The following is a 16380-nucleotide window of genomic DNA, read 5'->3' on the forward strand; positions in this document are numbered from 1 at the left end:
CCAAGAGTAGGTGAATGCATAAATGGATGGCAATCAGATGGCTAAGCGAGATCAGGAAATTTGAGGAAAAAGGGTGGTAGCATGTGGCACAGGATACAGTTACCTAAGATGAACCGGAGAACCATTGTACTGCACTAATTTTAACGGCACATTCACACGACAGACAAAATCACTAACTCCAGGAATGGACTGCGCATCATGAGACTCAATGTCAATCACCATTGCAAATGGCACCAGCACCACAGACTGCACATGAGAAAAAGGAAACATATTTTTGCTCTCAACTTTGAGCAGCAGTCAGCTGCACTTTTAAGAGCAAAGCTCTAAAGTACGGCAACATTGGCACTTTGTTTTACTGACATGAGGATGCTTGTGAGTGTGCAACTCCCATGTTTGTTTTGCACCAAATGTGTTAATTGCGAGGTATGTTTAACTAAAGAGGGGCATCTAACAAGGGCGCCAGCCCTCTGCTAGGGCACCTCTTCTTTAATTCCCTTCTATATCCCTCCCTTACATCACCACCACCAGAATGTGAGACAGTTATTGTTACATTTCCTTCAATTTTATTTCAATTAATTTTAAATTTTTCAAGCATGCAGCTTTAAGAAGGTAGAGGTACAAACTGTGCAGTATAACCATATGCTATGGCAATAAACCAGCAATAAATCTGTGCTGGCAGCAGCTTGCCCAGTGCATTCAAGGATGCTATGCCATACAAGGATTGGTGTCATCGTGCAATGTTACATCACTGACTGACAATTTGGTCTCTGTAACAGATATACTGGTAAACCATCATTGTAGAGCACAATGTTTTTAAAGGGATAAATGAACATATAGGTCCTTTTCGAGGACACATATGCATACCAGGCAACAGGCGTGCAATATCAAAGCATATTTATGTTAACAGCAGCTGTGTCAAGAGCTACATCAGCGACTATATTTTGTAAATGTCTACAGTTCCAGTAATTAATTATAAGCTGAAGTACTGCTGTGAAGTGCATGTAGAGTTTGCATGCATTTCTAAACCTAGCTGCAAGCCTATGTTGAAAATATTTTTCTAAACAGGCAGCTAAGATATGCATCACTGAAAAAGAATAACTACCATGAACGGATCAGGAGGGATGACACAGCCGAAGGCTGGCAGCTGGCAACTGCAAATAAATACATCCAGAGCAACAGCTCTCAGTGGCTGTAGCAATGTCATGAATGACAAGAGAGGAAATCGTCTCCTGCTTTAAAAACTAAAATTAGACGTAATATAAGTAAGTAAAAAACCAATGAGCTAGCCCATTACAAAAGAAATGAACAGATTTTATGTAATGCACCCATATACAGGGTATGTTGCTGGGAGAGTTGGTGATGATCGAACATCATGGAACCACAGCGCTAGCAGACAAGGACACAGGGAGGACACAAACACACACTTGCGCTGAACTGTCAACTTTATTTTGAACTTGTCTGAACCGTGCATTATATGTAACAGAAGGGCATAACACGCAAGTGCATCTACTGCACAGATACGACGGGGATAGTCTCAGTCACGTTTTGATAGTGCATTCAGGGAGGGTTTGATCCCGACAAGAAACACCGGTACGAAGAAAACAAAAAAGCAAAGCAGTCAAAGCTCGGTCGAGAATTTCCAAATGCGAACGCACCAAAAAAAAAAAGGCAACAAGGAAAAGGCCAGGTTTAAACATAAGTGTAGAAAAGCGAGACATTAAAAATAGGTGAACAATTGGAATAAAATCAAGTCAGAAAACGGCATAGATGGGGCAACAATTAACACGCAAAAATTCATGAAAAAGATAAAAACATATAACAAGGGTGCAGGCTAAAAAATTAACACAGCCAAAAAATTCAACGGGGTGCTAAAAGCAGGTAAAAGGATGACGTAAGTGAGGCAACAATTAACAGGCCAAAAAAATAGATGTGATGAGAGCTGAGATGGGTGCCGAAAACAGTTAAGGTGGCTCCGAGAACAGTACAATCATACTGACCCAGACAGGTATGCGATCTCTTTTTCTAAAAGGGCTACTGAAGGCACGCTGATGCAGCCTGCTTGCAGGTTGTCAACGATGGCTACTTCAATTATTTCTTGAGTTAGGTGGTTTTTGTTTCTTTCCAAGATTCCGGTGTTCGCAAAGATTGGAGGGTGGCTCTTGCAGGGTGAGCAGTCACGACAGTGGATGGCCAAGTTGCTTGATTTTTTATCTTTCACGTACAAGTTGTGCTCCTGCAGTCTTTTGTTCAAACAGTGACCTGTCCAACGTATTCTTTGCCACAGGACAGAGGGATAGAGTAGACAACTCCCGTGGCGCATGAGACATACGGGTCTTTATGTGTTATTGTGCATTCTTTCCTTTGTTCAGTTAGTCTGTTTACACGCCTGCACAGTCTGGAAAGGCGGTGAGGAGCAGAAAAAATAACCTCCACTCCCGCTTATTTTCCAATTCTTTTTAAATTGTGGGAAACCTGGTGAATGTACGGAATTACTGCCAGTTTCTTGCTCTGCTCTCTTGTGTTGGACGTACTGTGCTTTTAGCTTTGTATATACATTCTTTGAGAAGAATCACAATGACTGTTATAACCACACTGAAAGGAGCTGGCTGAAATACTGCACACCAATTTGAATATAGGATGCGCAGGTTCTCATTAATTCTTATCATGGTGCCTTGCACCAATTTCTAAGTATTAAATTGAAAGTTGCAGCCAGTCTGCCTTGGTTAAATGAGAAGAGAGAATGGAAAAAGCATGCCTTCACTAGCAAGAAGCTTGATATCTCACAGCACAGCTTAGCATCTTAAAAAAATTGGTGGCGCATTTAACAAATCTGCATACGATTAAAAACTGCACCAATTTGTCGACTGGCAAAGCAAGTAAGGGCAAGAGAAACAAAAAAATACCAAAGAACACTCCTGCTTGCGGTGAAGGGAGGTCTGTGGGTAGGATCCCGTGCCTGGGAAGAGTTCCGAGTTCGGGGAATCGCCGGCAGCACAGCTGATGGCACGCAACCAAGAATAAATAACAATGTGAAAATAAGTAACAAAAACCATCGACAATAGCAAATGACTTGAATGCGGGCCGCACAAGCGAGGGATATAGCAAAAAGGTAGAAATCCTAAATAAGTGTGCAGTTGCATCCCCGACAGCTCGCAGTGCTCAGAGGGAGAGGAAGCATTGACACTTACAGCTCAGGAGACGCAAGATTGATCTAACTTTGACATAACACTGCCGCAAATCCTGTTCCATTGGGGAAGCACAGATATGTTTACAAATGACAAGGCGAGGAATATGCACCAGCCTTTCACATGTGATCACTGTCTCAGAATAATTTAGTATGACGAATATTAAGACACAAGCAGTAATCCGATAAGTACCAACCCTGAGCAAAATAGCGCGGTGTCTGGAAGGAAGGAAGGCCTCAGACGTTGCTGGCACATACCCACTACGGGGGAGATGCCAAGACACAGGCGGTCAATTGCTGGATACAGGAAAGTTTTGACGGTAAAAGGAGTGCTAATAGTATGTAGTCTGATAGATTGGAAGACGGAAGGACAGGGGTCCTGTTAACTTGGAGATCGAGGACGGGACAATGGCTTAATGTGCATAATAGTATACAATGCTTGTACTGTTTCAATTTCGGTGTTTGATCGCAGCTGGCCTAGCGCGTGTGCTCCATCGCGCGGCACTTCTCGCTCATCGTCTTCTACGCAGTGCAAATGCATCCTTTGCACTGAGTGTCGAAGCGCTAGCAAGCGAAAGCGTAACTCTGTTGCGATATCTGGTGCCATTTTTATTTACCACGGCACGCGAGTACTAAAGCACTGAAGCAATGCCTCAAAGAGGCAAATACAAAACGCGACGCGTCATTTGCGCTGCAATGGCGCCGACGGCTGCACTTTCGCGTCGTTGAAAAATTGCAACCGACAAAGTTTTGTTTTTAAATCACGAATATTTAAATTATCTTCAAAACAAAGACATTGCACTTTTTAAAAATATTTTTACATTATTTATGAATATCAAAGCGCTTTCAGTTACTTTTTCTGGCATGTCGTTTGTGGAAGCTGCGATCCTGTGATCCCCTGAGGTGACCCGGATGCTCTAGCTAGAGTGAACTAGAAGATAGTGTGTCAAACGAAAGCCGAAAAGTGAGGCAAAAAGAGGGTAATTTCCGCTAGGATCACTGCGAACGTTATCCTTCCGCGTGTGAAGTAGGTTCACTAACCACTACGCCACGCAGTGCGCGGGTTCTGCCGCCCTTAAAAAAGGCATCTAGGGAAGGATAACGTTCGCAGCGGTCCTAGCGGTAATTACCCTCTTTTTGCCTCAATTTTGATACACAGGCGGCATAGGCGTTTGATACTCTATCTTCTAGTTCATTCTACCCTAGCAGACGATGGAGCAGACGACGCTGTTGACGGAATGCAATTTCGTTTGATGCCAGATAAAATCACTAAGTTGCGACAAAAACAGCGAAGAAATGCGCCGTATCTCAAGATGGCGAATATGGTGGATATGTTGAACGCGAGTGGCACGATGGAGAGCAGCTGCGATGCATTAATTTTCGCGACACTGGCACGCTCACCGGACATCATGAAACAGCTTAATCTGTGACCAGCACAAGCGGAATGCTTTGATATCAACTGCGTTACGAAACTACGTCGATACTTGCGTCAAACTTTTGCTAATATGCAACAGCGGCTAGCACTCGCCGCATCCTGATCGCGTGTAGTTTCACAAGCAAGAACCCACTAGCGCATCGAAGCAGACGTGTTTTCGAGTTCGCATCGTTACGATAAGTACGAGCTGTTTTGGCACGTACTGGAATTGAAATTCTCAGCCTGTGCGTCACGAACGATGGCGTCGCGGACGATCTTAACTAAGACTCGCCGCAACGCAGCCGATAACCCAAGCATGGGCATTAAAAGTTGTTCACCAGTACTGCAAACGTGGGCATAAAGTATCGCTCAGTCGCAGGCCAGTCGCTCGCTGCTCGATTTTCCAGCCTTCCGAGTGAAAGTCGCAAGATGTTGAGCCAATCAGTGAGCGAGCCGAGCTTTCGGGAACGACACCGCCCGCGGGCGCGCCGGGCAATGAACTACGCGCTACCCCCTGGCTGCCTATGATCGTCGCTAAGCCTAGGTTTCACATCGATGCAGCAGCTGAGTGCACTTTGGAACTGGCTAGCGCTGAGGTGCTGCTCTCGTCATCGTTTTACTGCGAACCTCGTCTCATCCAAGGTGAAAATTTCCTGCTGGGAGTCTGCTGGTCCCAACACTGCTGGGATTTTGGCAGATTCCAAGCAGCTGCTGGGACCAGCAGGCACTGAAATGAGCTTTGACCTCTCGAAATTCGTGAAAGAATAACATCAGTAGAAGCGAGGCAAATACCACAAATACAGTGCTGTCTAGTATTTGTATCACTTCTATTGTTCTAGTTCCTTCAGGCAGAATTTGAGGAACCTAAGCTAAACCAACACGCCAGTTCTGCTCATCCGAGACTGCCGAGCAAACACAGCTCATTGGACACAGGTTCCCACTTGCTGCTTTGACGCATACTAATGCATTACATGTTCTCAACAGCAGGAGAGGGCAAGAACATCTACTTGTCTTGTGCAGTTTAGCATGTTTATTGTCATGTGAATGGACAGTTCACTGCATATCCTTCCTCTTGGATTTTAAGACATCTTGAATCTTCTCACTGAGGATCCTGTTGATGTTTTTTACGACGGGGTCCACGTCCAAGCCCTTTTGTAGACCCCAGTGCTTGACCATGGCTGCAAAAAAAGTATTTACAACAGTTAATAAGGTGCTGCAGAGATAGCTACCATAGGAAAGGAAGGAGGGGTGTGACACAGTAGGATCCAGCAGGTGATTGCAGGGGAATAGTGCACATAACTCCCAACTTGCTATAATAACTAAAGAACTTTAGCCAACTCGCTTCTTGGCCTATAAAGAATTATCATTCACAGTTTCAGATTTAATCTGTGACGTTTAAAGGTGTCTGATAATTATAAGGCAGCTTATAGCTTAGCAGGCGTATTAATTACCACTTGGCGGCTGTCCCGGCTTTGAGGATGTGCTGCAACAAGCATACACTACAACACATCGCAGGTTAAATTTCACGAGATTGCACAATGAAACAAGATATAACACTGCACAATGCAAGCACACCTTCTTCTTTTGGGCTGCTGTTTCCTCTTCACATGTCTCACTTGAAGAACTGGGCTCTGTGGCTGCATCAATGGGCGCAGAGCCGCGTTTTCGCTTCAAAACAAGCGCACACAAGACGCTGCACCACGATTATTACGCGTTCCGAAGGCGAAAATACGTCCCCGAATCGCTTTCTCTGCAGCAGCTGCAGAAATGCTCCAAAATAAGCGCGCACAAGACGCTGGACCACGCTTTCTATGCCCCAGCCACTGCACGGCACAATGGATGCCCCGCGCACTAAGCTCAATGGCGAGGCGGGAGGTTATAGAAAAGAAAGGAACGGAGCGATGAGCGGAACGGCTGTGAAAGAGAACAACTAGGCGAGGAGGCGGAGGAAAAGGAAAATAGAAAGAAAGGGGCAAAAAGAGGGCAAGGAGGGTACAGGAGGAGGAGAGGCGCCATTGCGAGAGGGGTTATGGAACGCCAACGAGGAAAACGCCCCCGACGTCAACAGCGCAAGTATCTCCGCGGCTGCCACCATCGCCAGCGCAAGGATCTACACGCTCAGCTTCGCCAGAGCAAGGACCTACGCGGTCACCATCACCAGCGCAGACATCACCACAGGCCACGCATCATGATGGGGATGATTATGGCAGTAGCTATAATAGGTCAGGTCCTACGGAAACTCCTACATCGTCGAGCGATCACACGCAACTGCCTGACTTTTCCGAGCACCCTGAGACGTCAGATCAGACGCAGTGCAGTGATTTAACTGTTGAGGACTTACTTGGACCGACTGTTCATTTGCCATTGAGTATGGATTGTCTTGGAAGGCAATCGAAGCGCTTCAATGACTGATATTGTATATTCTTGATAGGCATGATCTCCCATCGACGAAGCATCGTTTTAAGAAAAGCGTTGGAGTTGGAATTCACAAGGCGAAGTTCCACTTTTACTGCTCGCCGTGCATGAAGCTTGTCGCAGAAGCTTGTCACTGTGGTGTTTTTTATTTAGTTGCACCTGTCTCCCAATAAATACACTAGTTTCAAGTGCTGAAGCAGTTGCAAAATGGCTGTTAATACACACCTTCCGAATGAAACTAGTCATGTCTAGTTGGTTTCCAACTAGCTAGGTCATCTGGTCCAATACAAGCCAGGTTGAATTCCCAGCTGATCAGCTTTTCTCGAGGCAAGTAAATATTAATCTCAATATAAAGCCGGTTTCTTCTCTACTGAGACCAGTAGAATCCTTCTGACGACCGGCTACTTGATTTTAAAAACAACCATATGTTTCAGTTGATCGAGTACAAAACCAGCAGGTTTACTGCTCCATAATGCGATACAGCGCGAATAAAGACGGGGACGAAGCGAGACAAGACCCCACAGCGCTGACTTCAACTGAATTTTTATTGCGGAAAGGGGATATTTATACAGGAAATGGAAGGGAACGCATGATGCCGCTACTGCTGGAATTGATACGCGGGATAAGATATTTAAAGGCGAAAAGAAGAGGCTGCAACAGCGCACAAGGGTGACTGCTAATAACAAACAACAACGCAGTGCAAGTCAATGATGAACGATAAGACAAGGCGCCGGCATTTTGCAAAAAACGCAAATACAAGAGACAAAGGGTCTTAAACCGCAGTACAAGGCGAGGAATGAAACTAGGGAGCAAAAAGCAGGGCACTAACAATTTGCTAGGGGAAAAGAAAGCCAAAAAAAGGGTGATAAAAGATCTAAAACCGTGCGAGAGAGAGTTTAAAATTCCAGGGCCAAAAGGGGCAAATAAGAGGCTGCTCATGACATGGCGGCAAACACACCTGAAAACTACTAAGAGCCAAAAGGTTCTAAAATCGCTGAAAATCAAAACCGAATGAAGAAATCACCTAGATGACATCTGGCTCAAATAATCTACTTCTCGTTTCGTCAGGGCGATCGAGGGAGAGCTGACACAGTCTTCTCCTAGTTTCAAGATGTGCAATGCCTCCATGATTTCGCGAGTGCTTTGATGGGCATTTTTATCTAGAACAGTGCAGTCTTGAAACAACGGCTTGCAAGGGCGAGACGGACACTTCAAGCAATGCACTCCCAGGTTCCTCTTTGCTGTGTTGCTGACGTCATTAGAGTGCTCCATCAGTCGCTCATTAAGGCACCGACCAGTTTGGCCTATGTAAGCCCTGCCACAACTCAAAGGAATTTTATACACGACACCGACTTTGCAGGATACAAACGGTGAACGGTGTTTGACCGGGCAGGCTGGTTTACGCTCTGCAGGGGCGTTTACTCTGTGGCAGAGCTTGGAGAGCTTGTCAGGAGCCGAAAACACCACTCTTAACATCAGCCCGCTGGCCTATTCTCTTCAACCGGTGAGACACCGCGTGCAGGTAAGGAATCACAACAACCTTGTTGTGCTTGTCTGGAACCCCAACTTCGCGTATTCCTCCCTTAAGCTTCTTCAGGAGGCCTTCTGCTACCGAGATGAGAAGTGTCTTAGGGTAGCCTGCTCTTTCCAGCCTAGAAGACTGTTTGTTAAAGCTGTCACCCATAGAGTGCAGACAAGATTTCTTTAGAGCATTAGTAAAACACAGGTTCGCGATGCCGCGCTTAACAATCTTAGAGTGGGCAGAACTATAAGGAAGCAGGGACTTGCCCCCTCTCGGCTCATACCGCCAGCATAAGTGTCTTTCTACTAGAGAAAGCCTTAAATCAAGGAAGCGTAGTGACCCACTCTGAGGTGTCTCATGTGTCAACATGAGAGGTGACAGGCACTGCTCAAAGGAGGAGAGAACACGAGAAACAGTACACGGAAAGGAGCAAACATTGTCAGCAAGTAAGACTAAGTAATCGTCTACAAATCTAAAAACTTTTGTGACAACTGAAGGGAGTCGTTCAGCGAGCAGTCGGTCATGATGGGCAAGGTAGATGTCACTGAGGATGGGAGCAATGCATGAGCCAATGCACACACCGCTTTTCTGAATGTAACTGCTCTCGCCCCATTTAACAAAAGTGGAATTAAAATAGACCGTCAACAATTCTAAGAAGCCACCTACCGACATACCGGAGGAATTTTGAAATGCAACCGAGCCGAACGCATCGATGCTACTTTCAACGCAAGACAAAAGCTTGTCATGTGGCAAAGAATAATAAAGATCTTTAATGTCAACCGAGAATGGCATGAGAGCTCTGCAGTTAGATTTCAGGAAGTCAAGAACTTTACTCGAGTCCTTCAGAAGGAAGGGATCGTCAAGTGCCAGAACCTTGAGCCTAGACTGAAGGAATTGCCCCAAAGCTTTCTGCCAAGTGCCATTCTCAGTGACAATTACCCTCAATGGGCAGTCTGCTTTATGCGTCTTCGCTGTGAAGAATATGTCCAGACTGGCCTTGCCAGCAGCATTTATGCTTGTAACAAGTTTTTCTAGATTTAAGCGGCTGCAGATTTGCTTAGCTTTGATTTTATCCTTGACAAAGATACCCTTTCACGCCGCTCGAAGACTGATTCCAAAGCATCAACAGCTTTTGTGCCAAACATGTCTTTGGGCAGGACCAGGAAACCATCTTCTTTGTCAGCTGCTAATAACGAAAGATCATGGCTTCTTAAGTAAGAGACGACATGATTGAAGGGCCTAGTTTTGTCCTTCAATTTGTGGCGAGACAACACCTCAACTCCTTCAGACAGGCAGCTAGCGAAATCAGAGTCCTGAGCACAATGAGCCACTTGCCTGACCAAGCCCAGTAGATCCGGTGGCGACTTCTTGGGTTCCACGGCGAATTTCGGACCTAGGCTGAGAACACGAGCCACTTTGTCCGGCTAGCTGCCTGTCTGAAGGAGTTGAGGTGTTGTCTCGCCACAAATTGAAGGACAAAACTAGGCCCTTCAATCATGTCGTCTCTTACTTAAGAAGCCATGATCTTTCGTTATTAGCAGCTGACAAAGAAGATGGTTTCCTGGTCCTGCCCAAAGACATGTTTGGCACAAAACTGTTGATGCTTTGGAATCAGTCTTCGAGCGGCGTGAAAGGGTATCTTTGTCAAGGATAAAATCAAAAGCTAAGCAAATCTGCAGCCGCTTAAATCTAGAAAAACTTGTTACAAGCATAAATGCTGCTGGCAAGGCCAGTCTGGACATATTCTTCACAGCGAAGACGCATAAAGCAGACTGCCCATTGAGGGTAACTGTCACTGAGAATGGCACTTGGCAGAAAGCTTTGGGGCAATTCCTTCAGTCTAGGCTCAAGGTTCTGGCACTTGACGATCCCTTCCTTCTGAAGGACTCGAGTAAAGTTCTTGACTTCCTGAAATCTAACTGCAGAGCTCTCATGCCATTATCGCTTGACATTAAAGATCTTTATTATTCTTTGCCACATGACAAGCTTTTGTCTTGCGTTGAAAGTAGCATCGATGCGTTCGGCTCGGTTGCATTTCAAAATTCCTCCGGTATGTCGGTAGGTGGCTTCTTAGAATTGTTGACGGTCTATCTTAATTCCACTTTTGTTAAATGGGGCGAGAGCAGTTACATTCAGAAAAACGGTGTGTGCATTGGCTCATGCATTGCTCCCATCCTCAGTGACATCTACCTTGCCCATCATGACCGACTGCTCGCTGAACGACTCCCTTCAGTTGTCACAAAAGTTTTTAGATTTGTAGACGATTACTTAGTCTTACTTGCTGACAATGTTTGCTCCTTTCCGTGTACTGTTTCTCGTGTTCTCTCCTCCTTTGAGCAGTGCCTGTCACCTCTCATGTTGACACATGAGACACCTCAGAGTGGGTCACTACGCTTCCTTGATTTAAGGCTTTCTCTAGTAGAAAGACACTTATGCTGGCGGTATGAGCCGAGAGGGGGCAAGTCCCTGCTTCCTTATAGTTCTGCCCACTCTAAGATTGTTAAGCGCGGCATCGCGAACCTGTGTTTTACTAATGCTCTAAAGAAATCTTGTCTGCACTCTATGGGTGACCGCTTTAACAAACAGTCTTCTAGGCTGGAAAGAGCAGGCTACCCTAAGACACTTCTCATCGCGGTAGCAGAAGGCCTTCTGAAGAAGCTTAAGGGAGGAATACGCGAAGTTGGGGTTCCAGACAAGCACAACAAGGTTGTTGTGATTCCTTACCTGCACGCGGTGTCTCACCGGTTGAAGAGAATAGGCCAGCGGGCTGATGTTAGAGTGGTGTTTTCGGCTCCTGACAAGCTCTCCAAGCTCTGCCACAGAGTAAACGCCCCTGCAGAGCGTAAACCAGCCTGCTCGGTCAAACACCGTTCACCGTTTGTATCCTGCAAAGTCGGTGTCGTGTATAAAATTCCTTTGAGTTGTGGCAGGGCTTACATAGGCCAAACTGGTCGGTGCCTTAATGAGCGACTGATGGAGCACTCTAATGACGTCAGCAACACAGCAAAGAGGAACCTGGGAGTGCATTGCTTGAAGTGTCCGTCTCGCCCTTGCAAGCCGTTGTTTCAAGACTGCACTGTTCTAGATAAAAATGCCCATCAAAGCACTCGCGAAATCATGGAGGCATTGCACATCTTGAAACTAGGAGAAGACTGTGTCAGCTCTCCCTCGATCGCCCTGACGAAACGAGAAGTAGATTATTTGAGCCAGATGTCATCTAGGTGATTTCTTCATTCGGTTTTGATTTTCAGCGATTTTAGAACCTTTTGGCTCTTAGTAGTTTTCAGGTGTGTTTGCCGCCATGTCATGAGCAGCCTCTTATTTGCCCCTTTTGGTCCTGGAATTTTAAAGTCTCTCTCGCACGGTTTTAGATCTTTTATCACCCTTTTTTTGGCTTTCTTTTCCCCTAGCAAATTGTTAGTGCCCTGATTTTTGCTCCCTAGTTTCATTCCTCGCCTTGTACTGCGGTTTAAGGCCCTTTGGCTCTTGTTTTTGCGTTTTTTGCAAAATGCCGGTGCCTTGTCTTATCGTTCATCATTGACTTGCACTGCGTTGTTGTTTGTTATTAGCAGTCACCCTTGTGCGCTGTTGCAGCCTCTTCTTTTCGCCTTTAAATATCTTATCCCGCGTATCAATTCCAGCAGTAGCGGCATCATGCGTTCCCTTCCATTTCCTGTATAAATATCCCCTTTCCGCAATAAAAATTCAGTTGAAGTCAGCGCTGTGGTGTCTTGTCTCGCTTCGTCCCCGTCTTTATTCGCGCTGTATCGCATTATAGAAAAATACCAACTAGCCCGATCTGCCACTCGTGCAGGTTTACTGCTGGGACCAGTTGATCGAGTACAAAACCAGCAAGGTTGCTGCTGGGAACAATTCGCCAACACAAAACCAGCAAGTGGTGCTGCTGGGACCAGCAGGCTCTGACATCAAAACCAGCAAGGTTGCTGCTGGGACCAGTTCCCAACACAATACCAGCAAGTGGTGTTGCTGGGACCAGCAGGTTCAGACCAAAACCAGCAAGTGGGCTGCTGGAACCAGCAGGCCCAGACCGAAACCAGCAAAGTTGCTGCTGGGACCAGTACAAACCAGCAGATTCCCAGCACGAAATTTTCACCTGGGATAGTAAAACAAAGATATGCTTGGTTTACGCGACACCTTCGGGATCGAGCGGAGCCAGCTAAGGCCAGGAGAGCCGCAATTGAGCAGCAGCAATTAAAGGCACTATGGGAAGACATTTGTTTGTATTCCTGTTATCTCTTCTACCAATGACTCGACACTGGCCAACGATACTCCATCCGACGGCTTAGTATGAACTTGAACAAACATTACTGTCGCATTTTTCTGACGCTTCCGGCCGGCATCCAGGCTGCCATGCCGGCCCCGGGAAGGGCGCCCGTACGTTATCAAGGCGCTTAACTGTATGGCCGTGGTGCACATCAAAACCGCCAGACATCCTCCTGTATGCTTAGATTGTCGTAGCACACAGTCACACGGGGAGCAGAGCACTTTAGAGGACCGAGCGCGGGAGCGCAGGAGCTAGACTGTGCCAAAGCAGGCGAAACTCTTGAAAGCGCGCGATTGACGTCAGTCCGAATTGACTGTATTCTCATTTCGACCGAGAATCAAATCGGTTCAAACTCGCCGGCCGCCGCATTGCACCTTCGGCTGCATACGCTGTTCTCTATATTTAGCGACATTTTCGTGTCACCGTCATGAAATTTTCAGTGAAGGCAATGAACGACGTCGTAAAGTATTTCTTTTTGCTATTTTATAATAAGCAGCACGTCACTGCTGCTAAAAAAATTGTCCGCCAACACTAAGTGCTGGACTTAAGTGCGTTAGATATACACGACAGCTTCAAGTGTTTATATTGGGGTGCTCAGCAAACGTGGAGAAGACAAAATACAAACATCTGAGGGCGTTCGTTTCGGAAACATTTCTGGGTGGATGGATGGATACGGCTGAACCCTTTAGATCGGGCGGTGGCTCAAGCCACCTACCCATGTCTTGTGAAATTTTACTCCTGTCTTGCTTTTAGCCACCAATCAGATAACCTTCGCTTGGTTACTTCTAACCTCTTAAAATCCACTTTCCCTTCACAATCCCTAAACCCCAATGCCTTGGGTAAGTCAGCCCCGCTGCCTTCCACTGTAGGGTGAAGCCCTTTACAAAAAAGTATCAAGTGTTCAGCCGTTTCCTCCTCCTCTCCGCACGCAATGCACAAAGCGTCTATCTCCTGGTACCTGACTCTATATGTCTTAGTCCGCAAAACTCCAGTCCTGGCCTCAAACAACAAAGAACTTCCCCTACAATTATCATAGATATTTTCTTTGACAATTTCCTGTTTAAAGGTCCGGTATGTTTCCAGTGCCGATTTCGTCAGCATCCCTGTTTTCCACAAAGCTCTCTCTGTTTCTTTAACCTTTTTCTTAACCGATAATTGCTGATTTGCCCCCTTACTGCTGTCCAGATATTTGCTTGTCAATTTTCTAGTTTGCTTTCTCCATTTCGTGTCAACATTCTTTATATACAGGTATCTGAAAACTTTCCTAGCCCACCGCTTTTCCTCCATCTTTCTCAATCGCTCCTCAAATGCTATCTTACTGCTAGCCTCTCTGCTCTCGAAAGACGCCCATCCCATATTACTCTGTACCCCCTGATTTGGTGTATTGCTATGTGCTCCCAAAGCTAACCTCCCTACTCCCCGTTGCCTAATTTCCAGCCTTGCTTGAACATCTGGCCTCATACACAGGACCGCATTACCGAAGGTCAGGCTAGGGACCATCACCCCTTTCCAGATCCCTCTTACCACCTCATACCTATTGTAATTCCACAGTGCCCTATTTTTCATGACAGCTGCATTCCTACTAGCTTTATTCATTACATATTTTTCATGCTCTGTCAGATACTCAACACTGTTATTTATCCACACCCCAAGATACTTGTACTCATTCACTACTTTTAGCACGAACTCCTGTATTCTATGCTCGCCGCCCTTTCATTAAATATCATGACTGCAGATTTTTCCTTACTATACTTGAAGCCTAATCTATCTCCCTCTGTACTGCATATGTCTAACAACTTCTGCAGGTCTTCCTTGTTGTCAGCCATTATCACTATATCGTCCGCGTATATTAGTCCCGGTAATGTGTGTTTAATCAATTCCCCTTGCTTGAAAAAAGATAGGTTGAAGCCTAGTCCGCTCTCCTCTAGCTTGGTCTCCAACCCTTGCAGGTAAAACATGAACAACAAATGGGACAGAGGACATCCTTGTCTAAGCCCCCGCTACAGGCCCTGACACATTTTTTTCCCATTTTATGAGCATTCTGTTACCTCTCTCTCTCTCTCTCTCTATATATATATATATATATATATATATATATCTTTTAAAAGATTAATTACTCCATTTTCCACATCCAATGTGCCCAGTAAGTCCCGCAAATGCTCCTGAGGAACGTTGTCATAGGCTCCCCTAATATCCAGAAATGCAAGCCATAAGGGCCTATGTTCCTTTTCCGCAATTTCTGTACACTGTGTCAATGAAAATAGATTGTCCTCCAACCTCCTTTGTTTCCGGAACCCATTCTGTAGTTCCCCTAACACCCCCTCGTTCTCCACCCAAGCCTGCAGTCTATCCTTCATAATTTGCATCACCACCCTGTAAACCACAGATGTCACTGTTATGGGGCGATAGTTACTTACGTCTGCTTTGTCCCCCTTTCCCTTATATATCATATTCATTCTACTTAATCGCCATTCATCGGGGACTTTCTCATCCACTATCATTTTGTTCACGACCTGTATTAATGTTTGCTTGGATTTTGCTCCTAACTTCTTTATCAACATAATCGGGATACCATCTGGTCCTGTTGATGTGCCACTAGGAACCTTCTTCTCTGCCCTTTCCCACTCTCCTTGCTCAAGTGAAGCTATTGCTGTAACCGGTCTATCCTCCTTCGATAAATTATGTACCACGTGCTTTGCTGAAAATGTTTCCGTCATCCTTGTTCCTATGTGTTTTATTGCTTCATCCCCTTCTAGTCGAATACCCTCACCTGTAACAATTAACCTTTGTTCTAGCCTAGTTTTATTACTCATTGCATTTAGATGCTTCCAGAATTTTTGGGCTGCTTTTCTATCCTTTTTATTTACTTTTGACATCCATTGGGCACCCTTTCTTCCAATTTTCTCAATAATCAAATAAGATGCGTCCCTTCTACACTTTATGAAGGTATCCCATTTTCTGTCTACTTCGGGTTTTGGTTCCCCCCTCTTCTTGGAATATCTGTGTTCCCTGGACGCTTCCTTGCGCTTTTCTATTGCCCTCTTGACCTCCTCATCCCACCAACACTTGAGTTTGCATCTTTTCCCTTTTAGCTTTACTCGCACCTTAGCTAGCTGTAGCTCCAGTAATCGAGTTAATTTGGTATAAGTCCATTCTGTTTCATTATCCTCAAAAAATACTTTCTCGATTTGTTTGGCTGCTGCTTCCAATTGCTTTTCTGAGTAAAAATTTCCCCCTGATTGTTCATCTTGCTTCAGTCCTACATTGCTTTTTCTTCTGAAGCTCAACTGGATACGCTTGTGGTCACTACCTAGACTTCTGGAACCATCTTCATCTATGTTCATTACCCCTAATCTATTATACATCCTCTGTGACATTGGTGCATAATCTATCGTCGAGTGCAGACTCCCCGCCTCCCATGTTATGAGCCCATCACACTTCTCGGTGCTGTTGCATATAACTAAATCATGCCTGTCACACATGTCCTGCAGCATGCTTCCTGTCGAATCCGTGTACTCATCCAGGTCTTCTATGTGTGCATTCATGTCGCCTAATATAAT

At 45.5% G+C, this 16380-nt stretch overlaps 1 protein-coding gene across 8 annotated transcripts in view; it reads right to left on the bottom strand.

Annotated features, from left to right (window-relative positions):
* LOC144127783 (proton-coupled zinc antiporter SLC30A1-like) overlaps positions 1-16380 on the bottom strand; it is a 188738-nt gene that overhangs the window by 37236 nt on the left and 135122 nt on the right. The window contains exons 8-9 of one of the 8 annotated variants that reach the window (XM_077660687.1): positions 2904-2997; positions 1103-1151 (exon numbers count right to left, since the gene is read on the bottom strand). The exons of 5 other annotated variants lie outside the window; for them this stretch is intronic. In XM_077660687.1, coding sequence (XP_077516813.1) covers positions 1103-1151; positions 2904-2997 — 143 coding nt within the window. Of the gene's footprint in view, positions 1-1102; positions 1152-2903; positions 2998-5707; positions 5777-16380 lie in introns of those variants that run through there. 2 more of the 8 variants (XM_077660684.1, XM_077660690.1) reach the window with 2 other exon arrangements.

Source organism: Amblyomma americanum, chromosome 4 (genome assembly GCF_052857255.1).
Source record: "Amblyomma americanum isolate KBUSLIRL-KWMA chromosome 4, ASM5285725v1, whole genome shotgun sequence".
Lineage (NCBI taxonomy): Eukaryota > Metazoa > Arthropoda > Arachnida > Ixodida > Ixodidae > Amblyomma > Amblyomma americanum.